Here is a 27,951-nt window from a genome sequence, read left to right on the forward strand (position 1 = left end):
ATATAATTGTTTGTGGTTATGTGAGGGGTCTCAGTCTGAAAATTGGCAGATAATTTTCAAATCCTGATGTGTGAACCAGTAATAAAGTGAATAAATTTTGAAAGACATCTTGAATCAGGTTGACTCCAAGTGTTAATCGTTCTGAAGAAATTCATTGGGGTTTGCTTACTTCTGACTCTTAAAAAAAAAACACTACACATTTTATAATTTTTTCCTCCGGTGAAACATGATACAGTTTTATAAACCATTGTGWAATTGTTTCTGTGATTAAACTGGTGATTTTATGTACAGACTGGTCTGAGTGGCTGTCAAAGATGGTTACACAGAGCAGAAGGTCCATATAGAGAGATACATGCCTGAAAACACGTTCAACACTTAATTGAAGTGTTGTTTTTACATAAGAACAGGAAACTTGCATGAGGACCTGACTCCAGCTGTAGTGTGGCCCTTTTTGATGATGCAATGACAATAGGTGGAGTCGGTCTGAAGATGGTTATAAGACTGTCCTRGTTTCCTGAATCGAGGCTGAATGCATGGAGAGAGAATAAAAAGTGGTCCAGCCCAATGCTGTTGTATTGCATATCTCTTTTCACATTCAAATATTTCAGTATTTTCTATCTGGTTTCGAACACATTTTAAGGTAAACAAACACACCTAATTTCCTATTTTGTTTAAGGTCGTACATGAACATCCAGTGATTCCTTTCTGAAAGTTTCATTACAATTTTGCAACTGGTTCATCAGATATTTAGCTAACAGACAGACAGAGTTGACTCCAACAGTTAATGCCAACGTTTTAAACAAAGATCTTGTCTGATTTATTAGAACTACAAACATGTGATGGGTTTCACTCTCAGCTACTCACGTACAAAATTTTAGCTTCATATGCACAAAACTGACTGGCCTGCCGTCATTTATGTGTACCTAATATCAACTAGCTGTGGCAGCCATCTTGAATTGAGTCATTCTCAAATAATGATCAGCTGTGAAAGAACATCCAACGAATACYMTCTGAGTTTCATTAAAATCTGTCCAGTGGTTCATCAGATATTTTGCTAACAGACAGACAAACACAAGTGTCACATATTAAGCAGGTTATTTTTACAAAATGCTCCCGGGCTTCCAGTGTTGAGCTGTTTGTAAAAGAGCAGAACCTAATCTTGTGTCCTCCGTCCTTCAGGAGAGCTGATTTCCACCATGTGTTCCTGTGTTACTGTACTCCACTGCTGGCCTACATTTTCCCAGCTGCCCTTTAGAACATACTGTTTAATTCAGTCACTTGGGCTATCTGTGTCATCTTTAATTCCCACGCAAGGAAACACACTGAACTCTGCAGCGTTTTATTCACTTTAGTTCCCCTTCACTTCCAGGGCAATGTCTTCTCCTTCTCTTTTATTGTTTTATGACACATCAGAAATACTGTATATTGGTGTCTAAATATTCACAGTATTTATACTACAATATTATTTCATATTAGACTCACAACCACAATATTTAGTTCATTTATTTATTTTAAAACTATTATTTTAGTATTTGAACCGTGCTGCACTAAAGACACAAGATATTTTTGTGTTCTCTGTACATTATAAACTATTCTAGGTGCCTTTTTTGAATAAAAGAATAAGCTTTTGAACACTTTTTGGTACTCTACATTAAAGCAATAGTAACGGTATTATGAAGTTGGGTTCTGTTAAGAGTTCATTCTAGTTTAATAGAGGGGTTTACGACTATATAGCGGTGCAGAAATGTTTTATTTATAACATAGTTAAAAGATGTCAACGAGGGAAGACTTGTCCATCCAGCCTTACATTTTGGAACCAGAGTCTGACCCAGAACYAAAGGAGAATGAAGACCAAATTGTATTTGGTAAATCCAGACCATATGTGGCAATTCAGTCACAAACACTGTAACATAATAGTCCAGAAAACATCATAGAAAATAAAAAAAAAGCCTGAACAGGTTGAAATATATGGCTAAAAATGTGGATTTTGCATAATAAGACCCAAATGAAGTCCTATATGGACCCACTGTTTTTGCACTTACAGTAATTTATTTGAAACAGTGCCGCTTTTATAGGCATTATGATAACCTGACTGACCTCAGGCTGCCCCCACCTCCTCTCTGCCTCTCTTTCTGTAGATAAAAGTCAACCAACAATAAGAGGCTGAAAAACAAGTGAATAAAATCAGTACGGGCTTCAGTTTCATGTTTCCTGTGGAGAGTTTAGTCTGTCTCATACTGCAGTTTGGAGTTTTCTCCTTTAAAAAGAGGTTTTTAAAGGAATTTTTATCAAACCCTTATTGTTAGCCAGTTCAAACCAGTCCAGTTTTTTTCCCATTTGTTTTTTATTTTTTATTTTTTGTGCTGTCGGACATCTGATGACCTCAGACAGCTTTCTTGTCTACATTCTGTCAAAAAGAAATAACACAAGATGAGACAGGGGTTAACTTAAAAACAGCTCACGAGTTCCATAGAGACAGAATTTTTTATGTCTTCTCCTGTCTTCACACGCCTACACAAGCTCACAAGCATACAGTTWTATTTATTACCACTGCTGGCCTCTGCTTTGGTACTTTCTACACGATGAAATCACACAGATCAGAGATTGTTGGCATCAAATTCATCACATCAGTGTCTGCTGGTTTCTTGAAATGTTTGGAGAGTTTTGCCTTTTTTTTCTATTTTAAGATAATTAGGGTGATATTACCTTAAATACCATGTATCACTTARGCCCTGTCCACACTACTCAATTTTCAGCTGTTTTTTGCCTCTCCTTAGCATATAAACTGGAATTTTGGGTGAGAAAAAAAAAGTTTAAAACTGCTATTCAGTGATGATTTTAGAGCTTTTCCACATAATTATCCAGATTAAACAATAACTGAGCTAATTAATGAATCAAATTTTGAGTCCAACATTGATAATAAAAATGTCCAAATATTTATACATAGATTCAGTCAAAGAAATATTCCAAATTCTGTGCTTAAAGAAAGAAAACATTGCATTAAAAATGTAAAAAAAAGTACTTTTAGATTCACACTTATAACCACACACCACAAACTCAACAATCTCCTTATATTTTATTAATATTTTGTGCCATTTAAGACTTCAAAATATATGTTAACATAAGTAGACATGTATATGYCATGTTTTTGATGACTCCTGGTGGTCAAAATGTATAACCGGTATTTTCCAAAAAGGTTTGCCATGACCAAYAGGTGTTTGAGCTGGAGGTGCTAGCACATGACTTTTCATAGTTGGAGAGATCAGCCATGTTGTTCAGGGCAAGGACAAGCTGAGAACATTGATTTAGCTTTAACTGCTGGTGTCAATGTGTGTGTGTGTTAGTAAAATATCTAATTTAGAAAGTATCCATTGGACGATTAACTTAAACCGAAACAAAATGGTCAAATTCACAGATACTGAGCTAGAATTTGATGYGGTAGTATCTGAGAGTCATCTCTGACACATCTTCTTACATTTCACTTTTTCATGACTTAGCTCCATTATTTCTATATATCTTAGTCTAGTAAGTATGAAAGGCGGTGGGTGATGTGCTTTCCTCCTAGGATTTTTAGGTCTTTAGAGTAATTCAGTACAAGTCGTAGTTTCAACAAAAAAAAAAAAAAAACTGACCTCTACATTTTATAGGCCACTGAGTCTAAATTATCCATAACTAGTGCCACCAAAATACAAGGAGAAAAAAAAAAGAAACATACTTCTATTCATTAATCATCATCTGCCAAGAATGTAGCGGAAGGAACGAGAGCTGAGAAGAAGTTCTTGGCAGGACAAAGTGAGGACATCATCACCCTGTTTCCCCCAAGGACACTGACTCGGACAGACATTTCTATTTTCCACTGAACTACTGCCAAATCATTCCTCCCGAACCTAAATCGAGATGAGACAGCTTCAGGCTTTTAGTGAGGACAAAACGGATCCAAATCACCGTTGAAACCTGTCTTCTGTAAACGCGCCCTCGGTATCAGTTATTGTCAGCGCCGTGACAATGCACATGCACAGGAAGTGGCAGCGTAAATATTTTAGAGCGGTTCTGAGCCGGGCCAAATTTTAAAAAGCGGATCCATGAGTGTACCTGCTGTGCTGTGTACCGGGTCACAGGGGGGGCGTAAACGTGCGGAGAGAGCAGCTTATTGGGATCATTTTACATCTTTTTTGTCCAAATGGTAATTAAAAAAAGCTATAGTTGCATTTGAAGCGCAAAAAATTAAAAAAATAAATAAAACTTGGAACCCACGTAAAGTGCTGTAATGTACTTTCTCCAAAGAACAAAGCATTCTGCTTGTGTGTACGCATTATGTTCAGTTTATTTTATCTTGTTGTGGGTGTGCACCTGCTGTGGAAATGTGGGTCCGGGAAGTAGGTGAAACATGCCTTCTGCTGCTCTCCTTCTCCTCCTCTTCTAAACGCACACAACTTCTCTTAAGCGCATCGCATTTTTCAGTGCAGGCTTACCTTCCTGTGAAATCGCCACCAACTTGCTGCAAGCCCCGGTGGGTGAGAGGTTTCCTGACGATGATGGGACGTGATCGTTTCACTCCTCTATTCTTACTCAGCCCTTTCTCTCTCTCTCTCTCTCTCTCTTGGTTTGTTCTGCTTTCATCCTGCAGGGTTCCTGAGCACAGGAGACCAGTCTGCGAAGGGAAACTATGGCTTGTTGGATCAGATCCAGGCTCTGCGCTGGCTCAACGAGAACATCGGCCACTTCGGCGGAGACCCAGAGAGAATCACCATCTTTGGCTCCGGAGCTGGTGCCGCCTGCGTGAACCTGCTCATCCTCTCCCATCACTCTGAGGGTACCGGCTCTTTCATAGCCTTTTTGCACCGTTAGGTCTAGTCTGAGTTCAAACCCGGGTTCAGCATGTTTGCATTAGCCCTTATGGCCCAAGTCCATCCCGATTTCTGGAACCSCAAGAGCTGTGGTTCTAATTAGGCCAGGCTAACCTAAATCTGACTTATTTGATTGTTTGCAGTGACTGCAACATTTGGTTTTACCAAATTACCAAACAACAAYGAGCTAACATTAGCTACCATTAGCTTAMCATTTTCTGTCATCTTGCCCTCTCGCCTTCAGCATCAATTGGTAAGAAATCGATGACTGATGACTGAAGAGGCGCAGAAGAGGCAATTTTGGATTTAAACAATATTTATTTACAATAATATTGATTAATCAGAAAACATTGTTCCTCCATTTGTTGCTTAGATTTCATACTGACAAGTTAGAAAAGTACAATAAAATAAAAACCTATTTAACGCCCTATAAGAAGAAAAATAGCAACACTGAAAGTTTTGCAGCCCCCCGGGGATCAGGTCAGTCTGCGGCTCCTAAAAGTTTTAGCTCAGATGAAACGAAGAGATCTGAGTTCAATCTTATCCTTCTGTCATTGTGAGGCAGATTTAACTCAGGGGTTTGGTTTAGTCCACAGAAGACAGTCTTATATTTTTTTCTTTTATTTTATTTTTTTACAGAGACTCACAAACACATTTAACAACACAAACCACAATGCACGTAATATGCAGAGAAAATGTGCAGATTTCCCGCCAAATCAGGAAAAGTTTATTTTCAGGGGTTGTCCAGGTCTSATTAAGTATGGACTAAAGAAAATGAAGGGAAAAATAAAACATAGAGGACACTCCAAGCTATACTGTTATTTGATAATTATATTTATATCACATGTAAACAAAAGTAAATCCACTGCAGAAAAATGCAAACATTTACCTTTACTTTAATCTATGGGAAAAGTAAACCGATCTGGATGAACTACAACACCTAAAACATCCATCTTCTCACAAATATTTAGGCAAAAGTGACCTACTGAGTCTAAATAAGCCTCTTGGTAAATATTTACAATAAATATTTGTTCATGTGTGTCAAACAGGGCCTGAAAATGAAGTAAAAACAGTCTGTGTGTGTTTGTTTTGAAATAGAAAATGTTCAGGAACCTTGGATATAGCACCCACAGAGAAAGTAGGACAACAAACTTCTGTCTCTGAAAATGCAACATTGTGTGAAGTAAAATAATAATAATAATAATAATAATAATAATAATAATAATAATAATAATAATAATAATAATAATAATAATATCTTAATTAAAATAAAAACAAACGTATTTTCTTTTTCATATATGTAAACTACAGACGTAAGGAAGGTCATGACTGGAGTTGATTTATGCAAAAATATAAATATTATAGACAAGAAAACATGTTTACTCCCTCAGCAAAGAACATTATATATTTTAGTGATAACTGCATATATACAGCTTGGGTCAGAAGTTTGCATACACTTATAATGAACATAATTATTGATTTGATTTTTTTCCCAATGGAATGCCAATAAATATACTTTCAACGTTTGTTTGGTGTTATTGATAAAATTTTCTGCCCAAGTATAAACTCCCTATGGATTTTCTCTTATCCACAAAGAGTAAAAATTATATATGATAGTTCAGATATAAAATCTAAATAATAATCTAAATTGTCTAATAAGTGATGCTGGAGGACAGGGTTGTTCAATTCTGATCCTCGAGGGCTGATATGCTGCATGTTTTAGTAGTTTCTCTGCTCCAACACACCTGCTTTGAATGGATGGTTGATTAACAGGCATCTGCAGAACATGAACAGGTGATTCAGTTATTGAATCAAGTGTTGGAGCAAACAAACAAGAAAAAAACACAGGATAGTKGCTCTCGAGGACCAGGATTGAACAAGTGAAGGGTGTTGTTAACCTTCACGAGGCCAAGGCCCATAATCTCTCACTGGTGGCTGCAATTAACCACGGCTAATTTTTCTGTTTTGTTTTTTGCCAGGATAAAACTGACTGGATAAATCCATAAATAGTTGTTTTCCCAAAGCTTCACCTTCAACCCTGGTTAACATTAGAGCAGCTTAAAAGTCTGGTCAAATATCCTATTGGAATTAGGGCAGAAGTTACTTGATGGCTCAAAGTGTTTGATCTTGGTGCAACTAAACGAACATTAATGGGGTTGTATGTATAAATATGAGCTTGTGGGGATAAGAAAAACAAAGTAAATTCAAATTTGTAATACAAATTTTTGTTTTTAAGAAGCATTAAAGTTAGTMTTTACGTAGTTTGTCTGTATCCACAGCCATGTCTAGTTTTAGTTGGCTCAATATTCAGTGTCAGTGAAATTACAAGCTGTAGAAGCAAAAACTGTCAGGGCTTTTTATGTTTTTGAAACAAATAAACAACTTTTTTTTGCATTACAGAAAACACCCACTAGAACTTTTGATGGCTAATCCCCTGATTTGACAGCAGTTAGAGAGAGAATAGCAATGAAATTTTTACCAAGAATTCAGATTATGTTATTGCTGTGGTGTTGACCTTCACACTGTCAGAGTGGCCCTGAACGGTTTAACAAAACTATATCTCCACTGAAAGAAACAAAGAGAACAAGCTTATCTTCTGTTCTGATTCAGAAATCATTCAGGAAAAAATGCAGCAACCTGTCACAAATTAAGCAGCATTTGCACATTTTTTTTGTTTGTGGTGGTGTTGCGGATCTTAGCTCTGTTTCATTACACATATCTAAGTATAGACTTTAATTAACATGTTATTCCTGAGATATATATACAGTATATATTAGGCTCCCATCACACTGAATGACTAMGATCTGAAACATTAACCAGAACAGTGTATGGTCTTTGCAGGGTCTTGGCGAGGTCTTGATGGGTGCATTGGGAACACAGTGGGAGGTCATAGAGGTTTCTGAGCAGACTTAAAACCTCCATAGCAAGAATGATACCACTGTTTTTTAAGACGGCATGCCACAACTGGCCCAGTTGTGCTTTRGTTAAAGTGGTCCAAATCTGTCAAAGGTTTATGTAGTRCWGGCCTRTGCATGGACCACCTCTAGCAAACCACATCTGGGCCACCAAAGGGCTGTCATTCTTTGTTGTATCTGGGCCAATTGTTAATGCATTGTGTAGACCAGAACTGGACCAGACAAATTTTGCTATTTGGAATGTATCTTTTGTTGTTGTTTTTTTCTGGCTCTCTTTTAGCTTGTTTTTGGTGACAGAACGAATGAYAAACAATATAAGCTTGTTTATATTGTTTATCATTCTTGATGAGGAAGAATATAAGCACAAAGCAATATCAATGAGCCTTGATATGGCATAACATGAGCCTTGATGGTCCTTGCTGGTACTCTCCACGACAATCCTGCCCACAKGCAAAAGCAATTAAGGCTGTGTAGAGTCAGGGAAGTGCTGGGCTGGGCCAACCTGGGCCAGGCCGGACCTTGCAATGCATCAACCAATACATGCCCTCCATATGCACTAATAAAATAATTGGTTAATGCAAATCAAGAAGCACTTGCTCTCATCTCGGTCAGGCCTGCAGGATGTGGTTGAGAGTCTTCAGAGAACCCTTTCACCTTCATCCTGTCTCTTCCACAGCATGAAACTGATGGTCAAGGCTTAGAAACCTCTGAGGTCCACAAAGTCTGACAAGGTCATGAGAACGAGACTTTTTTTCTACAATCAAGTTAAAAATTAAACTGTTTTTGTCAGGATTACTGTTGTCACAGTTCATATGTCACATTTTTTAATGTGGGCTGAAAAAGACAAAAAGTAATGGAAAAAAGTTGCGTGAACAGTTTTTGTACATGCTGTATGTGTTTGAGGAGCGATAAGATGAAGAGCTAAAGATGGAGCTGCAGCTGAGAAGCTTCTTAATTGATTTCACAGGGAGAGGAGTGGGGGTGGGGCTCATGCAGAATATAGACAGGGTGGGGGAGTGGGGGGCTTAATTATTAATGACAGAATCTGCAGATAAAACAGAGGGACAGCAAACCTTTTTTTTACATAACAGAGCAGCGGTGCAACCGTGTGAACAGTTTTCCTTCTCTTTCTGTCTTCTTCATTTTATCCTCCGAGCTCACCGCTGTGTGCAGAGTTGTCGCTGTTTTCCCCGCTGCTGTCGCTCGCTATACATAATGGAAAACACTCCATTTTCTCACACTAATGTTCGTAATGATTTTCTCCAGCCGTTAAAAGCAGCAAGAGATCTACTTTATTTTGCTTTGTGCTTATATTCTTCCTCAGAGATGAGCATTATTTAAGGTACTTTAAGGACTTAAAAAAAACTCTTAGCAGCAAAAAAATAATAAAAAGAAAGAAAAAACAATAATACTAATGTGACAGAAGAAGAAAAACACTAAACTGTGGCCATGGTTTGTGTAGGCCTGTTCCAGAGGGCCATTGCTCAAAGCGGCTCAGCCATCTCCAGCTGGTCAGTCAACTACAGACCTCCAGTGTACACAGAGATCCTGGCAAAGAAGGTGGGCTGCACGCTGGACAACATGGCTGAGTTGGTGGACTGTCTGCGGAGGAAGAGTTTTCGGGAGCTGGTGGATCAAGATATCCAACCTGCACGCTACCATATCGCCTTTGGGCCAGTGGTAGACGGTGACGTGGTGCCGGATGATCCAGAGATCCTCATGCAGCAGGTACTGATGACTTTGATGAACACGGTTCAATACAACGTTTCATCCCAGAATTCATTTTATACCTCTATCGGTGAGCATAACAGTCATGTCATTCTATCCTCTGCTCTCAGGGCGAGTTTCTCAACTATGACATCTTGCTAGGTGTCAACCAGGGAGAAGGCCTGAAGTTTGTGGATGACAGTGAGGGAGAAGATGGAATATCAGCTGCCTCATTTGACTACACAATCTCTAACTTTGTGGACAATCTGTATGGACACCCTGATGGTCAGATCCTAACCTTTTTTTATTTTAAACTGATTACTCCAAAGATGATCTGTAGCTTTACGTGTTTTTTTTACATTTAAAGCACAAAGATGTTGATTTTTGAAATACAAGTAAGATTTTCAAACAAGAACTTTAGGCCAGAATGCAGCAAAAGTTGAAGTAGAACATTGAATTCTTCATAACTTGTTCAGTAAATATTTTTTGCTTGCTTTTGCTTAGRCACAACTCTATGTTCCAACTACAATTTAATTTTCCCAATTTGTGATCCCTCCTGGTTCATTGCAACAACTTTTTTCCTGCACTTTTGTTGTAGTTTTGCTACTATTCTTGGGTCAGTATACTGTGGCAAGAATGTGGCTGTCTGAGAAGTTGACCTTACCTTTGACTTTAGAATATAAAGGTTTACAGCATAAATGGGTCTGTATGAGACTGTGATAGTATAGAGATCTTAATGCCACAGTTTCAATATTTAAAGACCAAATCATCAAAGAATCTGGCATGTCCTCTGTCGTCATACTAAAACAAAGCTAAATCACAGGAACCGTGTGATGGGAAAATGTAGTGGATTTAATGCTAAACTGTGGTATACCTTGAAACCAAAAACTGGCCCAAGTCTAGTATATGGAAGAGTATGGATCAYGCAGTAGGGTGGTCAACTCTGTTGTTGGAGTTTGCTTGTAGGTTTTACGGTTTGAGAAGAGGTTTTCCACTGCCGATCTTCTTAAACAAGCTATATAGTCATTTTCCAGCTGATAATCATTCAAATTAACATAAATGAGACATGTAGAGTCTGAGATCACATTGTTAAATTTTGAGTAATTTTGAGAATTACAGTTTCATAATGGAGTAACCTGTCAGGACATCAGCTTTCGTGAAGCTTGGATGTCATCCTATATTTTTTTCTTGCTTTTTAATAATCTTTAGTATACTTTAAATTATTTGAAAATAATCTTTTAACCCTTGACAAATTGATAAGAAATCTTGACTGGACTTAAAAACAAGATATTTGCTTTTATAGTGGTGKTTAATCTTACTGATGATCCATTAATTAGATATAATTAGAAGCGTTTGGCAGCTTCTTACACCTCTTACTTTTCTTTAATGGTTTTACCAATATTTAACAAAAATAAAAAAGCAGCTTTCAATTTCATATTTGTCATCTTAAAGTTTTACCATGCACTCCATCATTGTAAGGCCACTTATTTTCTTTTGGTTTTTCCAAGGTACAGATATCCTGAGGGAGACGATAAAGTTCATGTACACAGACTGGGCTGACAGGGACAACAGTGACATGCGTAGGAAGACCCTCCTGGCTCTGTTCACGGACCACCAGTGGGTGGCCCCAGCTGTTGCCACTGCCAGACTGCACGCCGAGTTCCAGTCACCCGTTTACTTCTATACCTTCCACCACCACTGTCAAACAGAAGCGAGGCCAGAGTGGGCGGAYGCTGCCCATGGAGATGAAATCCCCTACGTGTTTGGGATTCCCATGGTGGGGGCCACTGACCTCTTTCCTTGTAACTTCTCCAAGAATGACATCATGCTCAGTGCTGTAGTCATGACGTACTGGACCAACTTTGCAAAGACAGGGTAGGTAAAAGGTCACATTTAAATACAGTACCATAGATGTGTACAGTATATATTTRCTGCTAATTAGCTAATAGTGAAAATATTGTTTCACTAACTTTAAAAACCACTRGCACATCATTAAGCTTCYGCTAATTTAGGTTTTGACAACTTCAAGTCTGCTAACAGATAAGTAACATATTAACATCAACAGGTTTTCACAGGTCAGTCCCACCACTCTTCAGCTCAGCAAAGACGTGTGATACCTTGAAATGGGACTCTGCCAACTCATACCAAGTTCATTCCCATTCCCAATGGCTTCACACAAGCAGTTTGATAGTGAATTAAAACAATATTAATAAATTAMCATATATTTGCAAGATTCTCTGTTTCTTTTAACTGTAAAAGTGGGTAATTCTGTCTCCAATAATGGTTGTCTTGAAGCTGGCTCTGAAACTGCTYATTKGGTAATTCAGCTTCTTTGTTGTAAAATGAAAACAGAAAGACCAGAAAAAAGCGACAACCTAATTTTCACCCAAACAAGACATTCTCTAACTTTAACAAATAAGACTGGCCATGATAAAAATCATTTGGTTATCTTCTTTCTCTTTTCCAGGGATCCTAACCTCCCTGTTCCTCAGGACACAACATTCATTCACACTAAGCCTAACCGTTTCGAGGAGGTCATCTGGACTAAATTCAGTTCCAAAGACAAGCAGTATTTACATATTGGCCTGAAGCCTCGTGTCAGAGATAACTACCGTGCCAACAAGGTGGCTTTTTGGCTGGAGCTTGTGCCGCACCTTCACACCCTGCAAACCATCAGCACCGCCACCACTCGATTGCCCACCGGCACCGGCCGCCGGAAGCCCACCTATTCTGGCACCCGATCCACCCAGCACCCGATAATCTCCACTTACCCACCAGAACTTGASCCTGAACCTGGCTCAGACAGACCGGGCTACCCTCCCTTCCCCAGCAAGACAAGGGACTACTCCACCGAGCTGAGCGTGACCGTAGCTGTTGGTGCGTCCCTTCTTTTCCTAAATGTCCTGGCCTTTGCGGCGCTTTACTACAAACGAGATAAGCGACACGAACTCATGCAGAGGCGTCATCGCCGGCTCTCACCACAACGTGGCACCACAATGGGCATCGGCGTTGGCATGGGTGTAGTGGGGGCCCCGCCACACAATGACCTGGCTCTGAGTCAGGAGGAGGAGCTAATGTCACTGCAGATGAAGCAGCAGAGGGTGGAGCTTGAGCACGGGACGCCTCTGCCTTCCCGTGGTGTTCACGGTGACCTGGAACCACTGCGACCCCCGGTTTGCCCACCCGACTACACATTGGCCCTGCGGCGGGCACCCGAGGATGTGCCGCTGATGACCGCCAACACCATAACCATGATCCCCAGCACCATCAGCAGCATTCAGCCGCTCCACCCCTTTAACACTTACCCCCCGGTCCCGGCCCCTTCCTCTACCCCCGTCCCCAGCCACAGTAACAACGCTCTGCCACACCAACACTCCACCACCCGCGTATAGGACTAGGCACAAGCTCTGCTACCCATCTCTGGGCTCACAAAGACGCACCACACAAACTGCTCCATCTCACCAACTCTCACCAACCTCTGCTCTTTTTATTTCCTATCTTGTTTTCCTCATCAAGCCCTCAAAAAAGCTGCAGTTTGTAAGATCTGAAGCAGTGAAATACCTCCAAGCTATAATCATAACTCAAAGGGGACTTAATTGAAAAGCTCTTTTGTCATTCTTGGCACATACAGCTTTTTCCTGCTCTTGCTCAACGAATATTTGGTGCTTAGGAAAGTCGCCAAATGCGCTGCTTGAACTTTGTAGCTCCCTCAAAGAGGTGTCATAATCAGTTGGTTGTTTAGAGCATGTGGGGTTTTGTGTGCGTGCGTGCGTGCGTGTGTGTTTGTAAAACCATGTTTATCAAAGGATACAAACACAAATTGTCATTCATTTAGTGAAAAGATGATACAGTAGCAAGCAGCTTTGTATGAGGCAGCATATGTCCCAACAAGCTGTCTGTCATAAAGCGCTGATTTCTTGAAGCTTACAAATTGCAGCTTTAAAGGCCCAATCTGGAAGTGAAATTTGGCACCCTGTAGAGAGCACTGTGTTGCAACAGCTGTCTACTCATTGTGATTTTAAAAGGTATTGTTTGGTGTAAAATGTATTGGCAGGGTTGGGAATACAATAATAAAGACTGTTTGATGACATGAATAAATTTATTGTTAAAATTTGATAATTTAACTCTAGTGTGTGAGCTTGTTTCCAGTTGTTTTATGCTACCAGAAATGGAGACTTAAGCCATTTTCAAGTGGTGTTCTCTGGAAAAGTCTTGAAAAGTTATTTTCTTACTTGTAGATAGCTCTTTGAACAACCTCTGCTTGAATAAATAGAGTTTATTTGTGACTGGCTAGTCTGGCAAGATCATTTTTATTTATATTTTCATTGATGCAAAAGCTATTTTATAAACCATTGCACTGCCATGCATAATGTGCATTCCACATTTATTTTTGTAGAATTTACCTATTTTTCACAAGAGCAAATATAGCAGCAGTTAGCTGGAGAACTTACAGTAAATCCTGAGGCACTTTCAGCAAAAAATATACACATATATTTGATCCTGCCTAAATTACAATTTAATGTAAAACTGACAGTGGTCTAAAGATTTATGCATTAGTTTCCCTTAATTGCAATAAAAACTTGAAAATGAAAGTTTATTTAAACAGTCAAAATATGTGACAAGCTAATAGTGGCTAGCTTGAGTGGATCTATTTTCAAAGTGCATTTTAGCATAAAACTCAACTCTTTAAATTTTAAAAATTAACATCCACACACTGTTTTGTTAATCTTTACACCTCAGTCAATTTTACATTTCATAGTTATTCCRGCAGGGGTGTTGTGAACTTCCTGCTGGAAGTGGACAAGGACCAGAAGTTCTAGAGCTAGCTGCTATTAAAAATTTTCAAATAGTCACAGAATTCTGTGTAAATGTCCATGTGATGTGAAAGTCACGCCAATATATCCAGATTTACAAAAACGTGTGGGAATGAACAATAAATTTTGAAAATTAAAGATGATTTAGGATGGCAAAATCATTTTATAAGGAGTGACAAGCTAACAATGGCTAGCTCAAGTGGGCCCGGTGTATTTTGCCATCTTAAAGCAACTCTTCTCTTTAAAAATTTATAGTGGTTTATGCAGAATCCATTTTAATAAACCTTTAGATCTCCATCGGTTTTGTATTACTGTTATTCTGGCAGAAAAACTGTGATTTTCCAACTGAAAGTGGAGCAGGCTGCCTGCTATTAGCACTATCAAATAACAAGAGAATTCCATGTAAATATTCAATTCAAATTCAATTCAAATTCAATTCAAAAATACTTTATTGATCCCAGAGGGAAATTAGGTGTTGTTGTAACTCATTTAACTAAAAACTTATTGTAGATGCTATGTTTGTATTGTAAAACTTATATTGATGTAAAGGTTTATTAAACAGAAAATAAGTGTCTGCATAAACTGCTATGGCATTTTGGAGCCTGGAGCTGTTTTAACAAACCAGACATTCACTTTGGTTTTTGCTGTTTTTAGCCTTGCTGCTGGTTTGTTTTRATCTGAGGTTGTTCAAAGACACAGATATCTAGTGTTCAACATTTTTCCACAAAACCCCACTTCAAATTGGAGAAACCATGCCTTGAATATGGTCTTTTTTCTCCCTAATTTGTCGTCGTAGTGCTGCTGGTCTGAAAACATTTCCAGATTGGGGGCTCCAACTGGTGGCCAGTTCAGAGAARAACTGAATCCCATTCAGGGTGCAGTCTGGAATCCAGGCTGCCCATTTGAGCTCGCTGCATCTGTGCCTCACAGGCTCTAATCATGTTCATTACTTTATTTGTTTCTCTCATTATCTCTCTCTGTCTATCCTCCACCTCAAATCATTTAACTGCTTCTTTCATCTYACTGCCTTACATTTTTTTGTTTCCTTCTCTTTCTTATTAAACCATTGACACAATCTGTTTCTCTCTTTCTCACAAACACTTCTAGACTCTTTTCTTTTGTTTCCTTTTAGAGTCTTTTATACAGAAACACTAATGTATATGATGTATTATTAATAAATTGTAAGGATATGAATGAAAAAAAAAATCTGATATCTCGTTTTTACCAGCATTCTTGGTGCCAAGTACTGTGATAACGTTCCTCTGGAGTGGAGCGCCTACAGAGGTCCATCCTGACTGTATCGAACAAGAAGGAGTTACCATGAAAAAAAAAGTGCCAACCCCTTTATCTTTTTTTTATACACCACACACAGTTTTATTCTGTTTTGTTTTGTTTATTTTTTAATTACACTTGATGTTGCACTGTGGCTGGTCTCTACTTTAAAGAGAAATCAGAATTAAGATATCCTCATTTAAAAGAGAAAAAAAATATAAAGTTTTATTAACTACTTTGTGTGTGGGCTTGTTGCATGATTTTTTAAAGTGTGTGGGCAGAGTTTGTCATTTTGATGATTTGCCTTGTTTTGTTTTGTTTATCCATAATTTAGTTTTTTTTTATTTTAAGATTTCYGTTTCTATTTTAAAATCTGCTGCACTTTGTGGTACTTCAGAAAGTATTAATAGATTATTATTGTGTAAAGATTATATTAAAGAAAGTAAATATTTGCTCTTTATTTGCCCCAGCCCCCCCAACACTGAGGCTTGTGCCGTAAATCTACAGTACTGGAGACTGATGAAAGCCCTTTTCATTTCCCCCCTTTTAGCTTTTTGTTCTCTCTCTTTTACAGCTGTCGAGTTTGCACAGTCACTGTCTCAGACTCACCTGAAGATTGCACTTTTTGAGTTACAAAAACATAAATACAGAGAGAAAGAGACAAGACTATTTTACACAAATACTCCGGATTTTGTGAGCCACACACTTCAATTGTTTCGGGGACCTGCTTGACAGTTATCTTTTCGTCCGTTCTTTTGTTGTCTCATGGCGTGTCCCCCTCACACACACACCCCTTCCTGCTTCTGCACGGCGGGAGGATAAGGAAAACATATATTTATGGCCAAAAGATGAGCGATGGAGCCTTGTAATGTCACGTCTTTCGCACAATTGCACACCCAGATGGGATGGACTCTGGACAATATCGACGACAACAAAAATTACATTATCAGGACAACGATGGAGATGCAGAGATAGCGTTGTGCGATTCGTCAATGCACAGTGGATGCATTCAAGAACAAAAAAATAAACGATTTAAAAGACATTACTCACTACATGTACCATGAAAGCAAGGCGAATGGTCTCAATTCTCCCCCAGYCCTTCTTTGTTACATCTTGCATCTCGTGTGTTGGGAGGAACGGCAATTGAACTGCCATCCTCCACGCTGAACCAGAGCGAGATGCAAGGACAAAAAATTGAAGAAAAAAAGTTTTAAAAAAAAAACGCAGAAAACAAACTGTACATTTTTTTTCTAATGTAAGAAAACAAACTGAAATTTGTAAATATTATGTTTTGTCGTTTGGTTCGAGTGATTGGCCGGATCTTTTCTTTGTGACAACAGGTGCAAGTTTAGATGACTTCATGCACAAAGTTGGATTATTTAATTGACCTCGAGAGATCAAATTTTAAAAGGTGTATCTAAAACATTTTTTTTTAAATCACAGCATGGATGAGGTAACCACACAGAAAAAGGGGAATGCTTCTGGCTCAGGGTAGCCTAAATATTGTGACGAACGTGCTCTTACTGCATACRGTCATCTAAAATATATTGTACTGACTAGGCACCGTCCCATCCGTCATGAAAGGCTGCTTCTGAATGGAAGCAAGTTCTTTTATTGGTGAAAACGCCAAAGATGAAAGAGATGAAGAAAGAGGAAATGACGGATTTAAGAAGCTAAATGAAAAAAAAAACAAAAACAAAGAGATAGGGTTACAGATCGGCTCAAACACAAGCCACAAATCAAGGAATTCAATTTGTGGCTCTGTTGGATTTGATGGTTTTTGTATCACATTGTCTTGAGCATACAGTATACCCATGTGACTGGAAGCTTGTGAAATCATTTGTACTCTTATTCCAGACTATAATCATGGTGATTGTTTTGCTAACTTTTTGCAATTTTGTCCTGCACATCYTGTTTATGGGACTATTGACCCAGCTGTCTGATTGTGAGTTTCAGTTGCCCGACCTTTCAAGGTAAAAAAAAAAAAAAAAAGGAAAAAAATACGCATTACAAAATACTTTCTTTTTTCCTCTTTCTCTTTTAAAAAACAATGGTTTGGACCAGCCAACAGATAATGGAAGCACACTCACCAAGTCTACATGTTTACACTACAGGTTTGTTGTTGGCTTAGAACTCAAAGCGTGACTCAGCTTCAAATCTCTTACAATATTTGATGTCAGATGCTAAAGTGGAAGGCTTGCACCTGTTTGTCTGTTTCATTTAGTCTGATTCAGTAACCTGCTCAAGACGCAAGGTTCAGCGGGAGTAAATAAAGGCAAGACGGGGTTGAAATAACTAAAGTTAATATTTCTATTTCAAATAGAGGCTATTACACACTGTATGTTGTGTATCTGAACTGGAAAACATTAAAAGACATTCTTAAACAAATTATTTGCCATCRTTTTTACATTGGTCAGATATGATGTGGGCAGAAGAAGCAATAAAACAATGAGATATGTATGTTTTCTTATATAGCCAGTAGAATGCTGGGCTGAGACTGTTKGTGACAAGTTGGTTCCAGTTTTCTTTTTTGAATCAGAATATTTTGCTGAAGATGTTCTGAAGAAAAAAAATACTAAGAAGAAAAAAAAATCAATGAGCTGAGTGGTGACAGAGCTTTTCTCAATAAAGAAATAGCAACTAAATAATAAAAACTATAATAGATCWATGTAAAACAGAAGGTGATTCCCTAACTCTCCTACTTCTGTAATTGTCAAATAACCTAAACATGACAACATAACAAATCTGAAATTCTGTTCTGGGTTTAGTGGCACCCCAGAATCTGCAGCRGACCCCACCCAAATTAAAAATATTCTAAAGGTGCCAGAAGTGACGTGGGCATCTCAACCCTGTCTCACTTCAGCAGGTTAGTGTTATGTGTCTCTGTGATGGACTTAGGAATGTTCCAGGAAATTTGACCTTTGACCCAAAATGGCMGACTCCCTGATGGTTTTAGGGCATACCTCCAAGACTTTTTTTCTTGACTTTGATAGATCTACCAGTGCCCCAAATTTCAGCTCTCTAGGACTTACCAGTTCCTCTATCCTCACGTTAGGTGGCGCTGGTGTCCCCTGCCTCTCCTACAGTGACAGAAATGTTTATTTGTGTAATTTTGGGGCAATTATTTTCCTCAAATTTTAGCATTTAATAGTCACTAAAGTCTTCTTATAGCTTGATCCACTTAGGACCAAGTATGATTTATCCTATTCAGACATGTTTGATTAAAATTAGGTTTGAAGACTGAATAATTTTCTACCGTTGTAGGAGGGCAAAATTTGTGATTTGATGTTGGGAATGAGTTTTTTGCAACTGTTTTGTATCTAACTACAAGATTAATGATAAATTGCTGAGTAGCAATTGAAGAGACTCCAACAAGTGACATAAAACCTTATGTGAGGGTTTTTAATGTAAATTACTTAGTTCTAATCTTAGTATGATAATCATCATGGTTTAGATCTGCTCTAGAAGTAGTTAACAAAAAATATGTGGTTTGTAAGTAAATCTGGATGACAATCATTTCATCAGTTTCTTACTCCATCTTCTGCAACTAGGAGTAGAACATTTTACTTCTAATATTAAGATTCTCAAAAAAAAACATTCTGTTGTCCTTGATTACAAATGAGCTCAGACTTTCATTCCACTCGTTTCTATTCAAATAACTCTGAAACCTATAATAATTTGGCAGCACCTGTTTGATGATGAGGACCGTCCTCTGATCTGTGTTTGTTCAGCTGCTTAACAAAATGTTTTACACCAAGCTGGAGACACTGTCTCTGCTTTGACACTAGATGGCAGCGTGAGAGTCAAATACAAATAGACTAGGCAGTGGAAAATTACTGCTTCTAGCATGAAGGAACCTTTAAAAGAAGAAAATTCACTGCTCACTAACACAGAAACGAAGATTTTACCATCACATGTTACCTTTCGTGGTATTTTTAGAATCTAATGCAGATGTTAGGTTGGTCTGGGTCTTGTCTTCTGTTAGAAATGTACTAAAAACATTAACGAGACTTGTGGTGAATTTGTGAATTTGGTATTCAGAAACTTTCAGTTCTTGTAAATTAAATAATTAATGAAGGATGCTTCTGATTCAGGCCCTGTGATGGACTTGCAACCTGTCCAGGGTGCACCCCAACCCTCACACAGTGACTGGATATGGGCAGTGACCCATGTGACCATGAAAGAAGCGGGTTAACATGATGGATGCATGGATGGATGGATGGATGGATGGATGGATGGATGGATGGATGGATGGATGGATGGATGGATGGNATGGATGGATGGATGGATGGATGGATGGATGGATGGATGGATGGATGGATGGATGGATGGATGGATGCTACCGCTTGATGTGTATCTATTAAAAACAACTTTAAGGTTTTAAACCTGGTAAAACAGTTAAACTCACATCTGCTGAAGAATTAAATAGAATCAACGGGAGCAGAAAGATTTAAATGAAACATGGGCTTTATTAAAAAGAAAYAAGTTTTTGTTTGTTTAAATCTTGGTTTCTCCGATCGATGAYGGTCCTGCAAAAATAAATACTGTTTACTGAAAGCTCAGTATTCTCAATGGCTTGAGTAACAAACACAAGAAAGGCAAGCAGATTTTAACGTTTTATTAAGTTAATTCATTTTTGTGGCCTCCARTACAACAGCATTTTATCTCTGTCTCAGTAAAGTAAACCCTTTCAAATGTAAAGTACTGAAAAATAACAGTAATTCTAAAACTTTAAATTTAAACTTTTTTAAGCACATACATGTGTCATAGTAAATATAAACCCATTGCTGACATATGGTGAGATGAAGCAGCCAATCAGATGGTGTGTTGCAGATAAAGAGGAAGCGGTGACGGAGAGATGCAGTTGTCATAGAAGAGCTGGAAGTTCTGGTCCACATCCATGTTGTTTTTCAGGAACATTTCGAGCTCTTGCACCGTCATCTCGTGAACACTGTCAGCCTCCTTGGCGTTCTTGGCTAAGGCCGCATGGGATGGGAAGAGGACGCGCATCGGATGGGGCGAGTTGCGGTCGTAGTCGGTGCAGCAGTATGCAGACCACACGTCTTCGGGGACCGCCACGCGGTCCTGGTTATTGCGGCGGATCATGTTGCCCCTTGTGGTGACCCCGGTGACGATGTAGGCCACGCCGCGGCAGAAGTTGTTGAGGCGCACTCGGATCCGCTCCTCGTACTCGCGCCACGGCCCGATGTTGAACTCCCGGATCTCTGGGACCACGTTGGTCAGGGTGTAGGTGGCGGCGCGGTCGTGTGGTGTGGACTGGTGCTGGTCAGGGTTCAGGTGACCTCTTTCGTAAAGCACAACATCAGAATAGTCATCCAGCACGGCCTGGCTGTCCTCAAACTTCATGTGGAGGTAACCAGTGGGGAAAGGYGACATGTTCCCATTCCCATCAACTTCTGCCAACTGGAGAGACAYGAAAAACATTCAGCTCTAAACTTGTGGAATAAAGACTGTCTTTAACCACATTACAAACTACTTTATGATATACTTATAAAATTAGGCAAACAAATTCCATAATACCTCTATTATTCCTGAAAGACTCCTACCTGTGGTTCATACATCCAAGGGTAGTCGACACGCCTGTCTCCTTCGGTTTTCTTGAAGGTGTAAGCYGAGTAAACTGGGATCCGCTTGTGAGGATCATACAGGGTCACGAACCGAGGTTTGTCTGCGTAGCGTTGGCAGATCTTTTTCAGCTTGGTGTCTGTAAACCCCCGTGGTGGAGTCCCCATGTACAGGGAGTCCTTACACCGCTCCACATGGTTGAAATCCTGAACCACTGTTGCCAGCGACTGGTAATTTATCGCGAGCGCAARAAGTACCAGAGTTAACATCCTCATGTCCGCGGTTTCTCCTCGCAGCCTGGCACCGTGCCTTTGTGTCGAAACAAGCACTTGCAGTTATGATTTAAATGTTACACAGCTGATATGCAAAGCCAGATGACATGGGCCCATAAGACAAGCCTTGAGTGCACAAGGGCGTGAAAGTGCACATCACTGCAGCAATGAACTGTTGTAAACCTACAGACCTGTGAAGGTCAGGCATCTTCTTAGCATTACATTATTGTAAAGAGGTTCAACAATTCCATCAAGGCAACAAAACTCCYCAGCAGTGTTGTAAGAACTAAACAATGTACTTCAAACTGTTCTGAGTAGTTTTCAAGCTCGAGAATGAGCTCCATGAATAATCGTAAAATGCAAACCTTAGCTTACGTATTAACAAAGAACAAAAGGCTCACAGTGGTCAGGGTGAGTTGATATACTACTGCAGGGAGAGAGTGGTGGATAAGCCAGTTGTAAAAAGAGATAAAGCATAATAGTTTGACTACCAGGCAGCAAATGTGTGTGGATATGTATTCTACATGTTAAGTTCTATCCATAAATATCTACTTATGTACTGATGTTACAAAGTCAAAAATAATAAATTATAAACTTTAATATTTCTGCCAGTTTAACATTTCATGCTTATTTTGGCAGAAATATGTGCCTCAGGTTCAGAGTTGTAAAGTAACTAAGTACAAATACTTTGTTACTGTACTTAAGTAGAAATTTTGGTTATCTGTACTTTACTTGAGTAATTATTTTTCAGCGTACTTTTTACTTTTACTCATTACATTTTTACACAATTATCTGTACTTTCTACTCACTACCTTTTTTAAAAAGGTAAGAAGTAGAAAGTCGTTACTCCTATTTTATTCTGAGTTGTTATTACTTAAAAAAATACTATCCTGATAAATTGTCTCCTGGATAGAGTGAATTTAATTGTGGTTGGATGAGAAGTATAAATATATACCATTCTGACACACTATTAGCTTGTACACAAACCATCATCAAAAATATTTTTGGAGAAGTCACCTCCCAATAAATGTCATTTTGGAAAATCTAACTGCTCACTTTTACTCAGTACTTTTACTTTTAATACTTAAGTAGATTTGTGTCAGAAATTTACTTTTGATACTTAAGTACAAAAAARTTCTGATACTTTAAGACTTTTACTCAAGTAATATTTTTAGAGAAGACTTTAAACTTTTACCAAAGTATTTTTATGATAAGATGCTTGTACTTTTACTCAAGTATCACTTTGAGGTACTTTATAAAACACTGCCCAGGTTGTACTGGAAATGCTGCAGCTAACTTGTGTTTTTGCWAACAATTCAAAAACTCTGTACAAACAACCATGTTATGCAAAACTACCAGTGATATATAGATTTCTAAAATTTGAATGTGATTTTTTTTAACCATGGGAGTCGTTTTGAGGTGATGAGCAGTTCATTTTGGTATTGACACAACTTAAACTAGTCCTCTAGCCCTCAGTCCAGTCACATATTAAATCTATTTTTTAAACTGAAGTTGTTTCAAGAGTAACAAGTAAAATATTAAATGCTCCTAATCTTTTCACTGAACCTCACTCTAACTGATTAAAAACACTGAATAGCTAAATGCTAGTGCTAACAGATTCTAATCACATTTTAGTTGTTAGTTTTCAGCTGATACAGACTGTAAGGRACCATTGATCTAAACGGTCTGAAATATAAAGGACAGAAAATGTGTGTTGGTGTGAACTGTAGGAGCGTGTGGTGCTTTGCTGTGCTGCCCTCTGCTAAAGCTTGCCTCATGCAAATGTAAACTGTCAGATTAGCTCGAGCTACAATCCTTCACTGCCCTAATAAGTCAATTTGAGTGACTGAGCGTTGTTGGGAGCAGCTTGCCTCTCTGATCTAATCTTGAGTTATGACAATCATAACTTATGTAGCTGGGGCTGATGATGCAGTTATGCCGACAGACATTTTTCAGCTGTCAGCGTTTTTACCAATTAGAATTAGAAATTCAGACCAAGTGCAGGACCAGCTAGACTGCCCACTGCTGCCCCACAGAGAGAGAGAGAGAAAGTATTCATTCAGTATTAAAACATATGTTACTTTGTAATGCCCATTTTTTCCCCAAATATACTTTCTTCTGGGGACCCTTTGCCCCTTATGGGGCCCAAAGCCCAGGCCCCAACAGTTCAACTCCAAACCATCTTCTATAAACTCGTATTTTCTACAGGTTTTTGGCACATGTATTTTTTTTGTCCCTCCACACTTTTTTTTTTTTTGCCCTTACTTGAAAAAAAAAATTCAATAGTGAAAGTTCAACCGAGCCAACCTAGCTCAACATTTTGGATAGTCTTCTTAGCATTCCTGGAGTTTTCCTGTTTCAACACGTGCTCATAATCATCAGTCTTATTTCTTGATATCTTGGCTCTCAGTCGGTCAAAAAGTTTTGACTTGTGGCCAACAGTCATTTGTTCTTCAGCTGCAATTTCCAAGAAAATATTCTTCTGCCTCTGTTTGTTTAGGTAATCCAGAGGTGCCCAATATTTTTTTGGGGTGCTTTGAAATAACCAGGACATTATGGCCTGTAAGTCAAAATTTTGACATACCATTTGACAAAATGTTTATTTTCAGTGGCGGAATTGGGCTTCCATACATATCTACCTACATAAAGGACCCCAAACTTAATGGTTCATGTCCCACAGTGAAGTCTTGACTTCAACTTTGGGAACCACTGTAGTATTTGCATTACAACTGTTTTAATTTCAGCACTTTCAGGATCTGCAATACCASATTTTGTCCACAGGGTGGCAGTATGCACTTCGTTTCTTTTCCCCTTCCATGGCAAGAATACTTTTCAAATTAAAAACTTTTAAGTATAAAAACATTTTGTTGAACAGGTGCAATTTGTCCATATTCAACCTCTTGGTCAGTTTTCAGGTTTTATTTTTTTACAGTGTAGGTTGGTTAAAACACTAAATTGTTGATTTTTCTTTAAGTTTTCCAACTCAAAACTCAAAGTCCTGCTTGTATGCAGATTACTACATAAGAGAAAAGATACTCTGCATGTGTGTTTGTGTTTTTGTGAGTCCAAAACAAAAAAAAATAAATAAATAAATAAAAAAGGCTTCTCAAACAGAAAGGTGCAGTGTATGGGTTCAGACACCAGGGGGCGGTAATGTAGCAGCTATTCTGACCAGAGAAGCTGTTTCTACTTAAAGCTGCAGCTCAGTCCTCCTGATTGGTCCAAATCCCCACGTCAGGTTGAGCATTGRCCAATAGAGTTCAGGCTGTTCAGGGGCTGTTGCTATGGCACTTGAGGGGTAGAAAACAAATAATTAAATATAACGTATACTGTATATCACCAGTCTGCCTCCACCATTTCACTCCTCTGTACGTCTGGCTCCTCTGCCTCTCGCCGTGCTCTCTTGCCCAGCAGACCCTCCTGCTCGTTATTGGCCAGTGAAGAGTGAAGCAGAGGAGTGAGGGGGTGCTTTTGCATTGTGTGTGTTCTACAGAAAGATTCGGGCCCTCCCTCTCTAACCAGGAGCTGTGGCCCCTCCTCCCTGCTGCTTATTATTTATGTCTTCACTTGACATTTGAGCTCARCCATTTTTCATGTTTTGCTCTGCAGAGAAAGGCAGGGAAATTTGGCCAAAAATATACATATATGGTGAAAAAATAGATGTTTCAGGAGGATTTGAGGATAAATTGGAGCTGGAGTTGCTTCATGTAGCAAGACGATGCTCATTTATGCAGCTTGTGTTTAAATGAAACTGATGCCCAGTAGTGAGAAATGACTGCATCAGATGCAAAATATTATTTATCTCTTTCCAGCTGAGGGGAGATTTAAAATATCTCCTCTACTGTACTGGCTGTGATCCAACACACACACACACACACACACACACACAGCCCCTCTGTCTGCTGTTCGCCCCGCCCCCTGCCTCCTCCTGCTCGCTGGCTGAGAGAGATCCAGGCTGCTCATTGGCTCAGCCCCAGCGCCTGGCTCCTCCTCCCCCGTCCCCTCGCCTGCACGTGGATCAGACTGTGCAGCTATGAGAGAGAAGCCCCCAGCAGCATCACACAGAGAGAGCGGAGTGCAAAACAGGAAGAAGAAGGAGAAGAAGAAGGAGGAGGCGAAGGGGAAGAAAGGAGCCAGAGGAGAGGATCGGGTGAGAAGAGGAGGCGAGGAGAGGAAAGAAGGGAAGGAGAGAGGGGCTGAGTGGAGCAAAGAGCAAAAACAAAACAAAYAGAAAAAAAGAGGTAAAGGAGGATTACAGAGGAGGAACCTGGTGTGCTTTTGTGGCTGAATGGAAATGTACTGCATGCATTGTGCAGACCTGAGGACGTGTGTGTTTGTGTGTGTGTATGCGTGTGCATGTGTGTGTGTTTAAAATATATTTATCTTTCTCTGCCTATTTATCTTTGTGTGTTTCCTGATCATGGTTTGTCTTGGGCTGGACATGCTGCAGTGTGTGTCTGCAGACTGCTGCACATTCATGCATGAAGCTCTCTCTCTCTCTCTCACACACACACACACACACACACACACACACACACGCACGCACACTTACGTGCTCACGTGCAGGGATGCACAACAGCAAGCTGGAGAGCAGAAATGGTGAACCGATGAATGCAGTGAGAGGGGAACTSTTGCGGTTACACTCAGGTTGTGGTTCCATTACAACGTCGAATATCAGCCTGTGTGTGTGTGTGTTTGTGTGTCTGTGTGTGTAGTAAGTGCAACAATTACCCTTCATTTAAAGCCAAGGCGTCTGAAGTGTGTGTGACAGGTCCACCGACMCGTCTGCTCGGCTCCTCATCGCCTCCGAAGCGAAACATTTGCCAGTTTTAACGGGACGATCGGTGAAATCGTTGCACCTTTTTTTTATGAGCTGATCGGAGGCGTGAATTGACTGTCATCAGATAAACATCAGGTGTGCCTTTGGTTGATCGCCACCTGGGTTTGCATCTAGGTTACACCATTAGCCACATAGTGCAGCTGCACGTCTCTCACACACACAAACACACACTGTCTTTGCTCACATCTGACAGTCTTTGTTTCCAAAAAAGCTGGACATTTTGTATTGTTTGCAACAAACCAAGACACCCCCCTCCTCTCTCTGTTGTTACTGACCTTGCCTTGGTACATTCCAGCACCCCTCAGAGGGGCTGTGCTTTATGGAGCATACTCTGGCTGGGAGAGGGGGGCGGGGGGGCAATGAGCAGAGGCAAAAAGCGGGGCTGCGGGGATGTTATTTTTAGAAAATGTGATTGATATTCGGCTCGTACTGTACATCCTCTCCCTCTCTCTATTCCTCTCTCGGTGTGAATTGGAGTCTGATTTAAATCCTGCATGCAGGGCAGACTTCCTGTCGCTCTCTCTCTCTCTCTCTCTCTCTCTCTCTCTCTCACACACTCTCTCTTTTTTTTTCCTCCTCCCTCCAGTCCGTCTGTGCCTTGTTGCTTCACAAATCCCCCCCCTTCCCTCGGTCTGATCTCCTTAACGTCTCTGCTGCTCGTGCAAGCTAACCGGGAGTCACCAGAGACTGGTCTGTTGCAGCCTCTCCTTCCTTTTATGGTATAGGAGTGGTATCCTCGCACACACACACACACACACACATGTAGAGATGCACATCTGCAGTGGTTTTGCTGCAGATGCCTCACGAATGTGGCGCTTCTGGTGTGACACTGCTGGCAAAGTTTGCAGCTCTTCCACAGCTTTGTTAATATTCACGTGTCAGAGCTGAAGTTTAAAAAGAAAAAAAGAAGGAAAAAGAATAAGTTTAAATGCCCCCTCCCCCCAGCTCCATACGCTCACCTTCCTCCCTCGACCGCCCATGTCAAAATCACACACGAATGCAAACACTCCCCTCCTCGCTGGAGGCCTTCCTCCCAGCTCTGGGCTATAATGATATCATCGGTTGCCAGGGAGACGGGGACATGGCGTGCAGAGGGAAGGGAGGGTGAGGAATGGGCAGAGCCGTGCACACCGCCTGGAAGAGAATGCAAGAGGCAGGGATATTGGGTGTCAAGATAAAAACAGGGAGCCTTGTTGGAACAAGTAGAAAAAAAAGCAGTGAGGCAGGGCCACGAGGAGGAGGGAGCAGGTAGGAAAAAATGTCTGCGAGCTTGTGTGTGTGTGTATGTGTGTGTGTGTGTGTGTGCACGTTTCCTTCTCTTTCTTTGTCTGCAGCGGTCACTTTTTGTTACAGATGTTGTTAGAAAGATGAGCTCTACCTGCACGATACAGGAGTAATAAAAGCTTCCTGTTCTTGTACATCTGTGCACCAACTGGCTGTGGTATTTCCTCACTGTGTGTGTCTGTGCTTTGTTTTCCTTTTTTTTTCTTTTCTTTTTGGCAGCTTGCAGCTATTTAAAGGGATTCCAAGGCGGTTCAGTTCTGCTGGCTTTTTATTCCTGACGGAAAGCGTCATCAAATTAGGACCAAAAAGTCTGTCTCCCCTTTCCCTCACAGTATTCACTGCAAGGTAAGTTCAACCAAATGTATGTATGCACACACACACACACACACACACACACACACACACACATATATA

General features: G+C 39.8%; 3 protein-coding genes across 5 annotated transcripts in view; 2 read left to right on the forward strand and 1 right to left on the reverse strand.

Annotated features, from left to right (window-relative positions):
• Positions 1-17,943, forward strand: part of LOC106531350 (neuroligin-2) — a gene marked incomplete at its 5' end in the record, with an annotated part of 26,589 nt that extends 8,646 nt beyond the window's left edge. Inside the window, 5 exon segments of one of the 2 annotated variants that reach the window (XM_014027190.1) lie at positions 4,628-4,813; positions 9,225-9,490; positions 9,601-9,754; positions 10,978-11,344; positions 11,937-17,943. In XM_014027190.1, coding sequence (XP_013882644.1) covers positions 4,628-4,813; positions 9,225-9,490; positions 9,601-9,754; positions 10,978-11,344; positions 11,937-12,861 — 1,898 coding nt within the window. 2 annotated transcript variants of the gene reach the window in all.
• Positions 17,944-20,199: 2,256 nt separating this feature from the next.
• On the reverse strand, positions 20,200-21,516 carry LOC106531351 (endonuclease domain-containing 1 protein). Its single transcript, XM_014027192.1, has 2 exons — positions 21,123-21,516; positions 20,200-20,979 (listed from the first exon to the last, which is right to left on the reverse strand). Exons 1-2 carry the CDS (start codon positions 21,414-21,416, stop codon positions 20,371-20,373), a joined length of 903 nt encoding a protein of 300 aa, XP_013882646.1. The 5' UTR covers positions 21,417-21,516; the 3' UTR covers positions 20,200-20,370.
• Positions 21,517-25,566: 4,050 nt separating this feature from the next.
• Positions 25,567-27,951, forward strand: part of LOC106531352 (E3 ubiquitin-protein ligase RBBP6) — a 14,382-nt gene continuing 11,997 nt past the window's right edge. The window contains exons 1-2 of one of the 2 annotated variants that reach the window (XM_014027193.1): positions 25,567-25,654; positions 27,757-27,882. The gene's annotated coding sequence lies outside the window, so the exon portion shown is untranslated. Of the gene's footprint in view, positions 25,655-27,415; positions 27,502-27,756; positions 27,883-27,951 lie in introns of those variants that run through there. The other variant, XM_014027195.1, reaches the window with a different exon arrangement.

The sequence above is a fragment of the Austrofundulus limnaeus genome, unplaced genomic scaffold (assembly GCF_001266775.1).
Source record: "Austrofundulus limnaeus strain Quisiro unplaced genomic scaffold, Austrofundulus_limnaeus-1.0 Scaffold622, whole genome shotgun sequence".
NCBI lineage: Eukaryota > Metazoa > Chordata > Actinopteri > Cyprinodontiformes > Rivulidae > Austrofundulus > Austrofundulus limnaeus.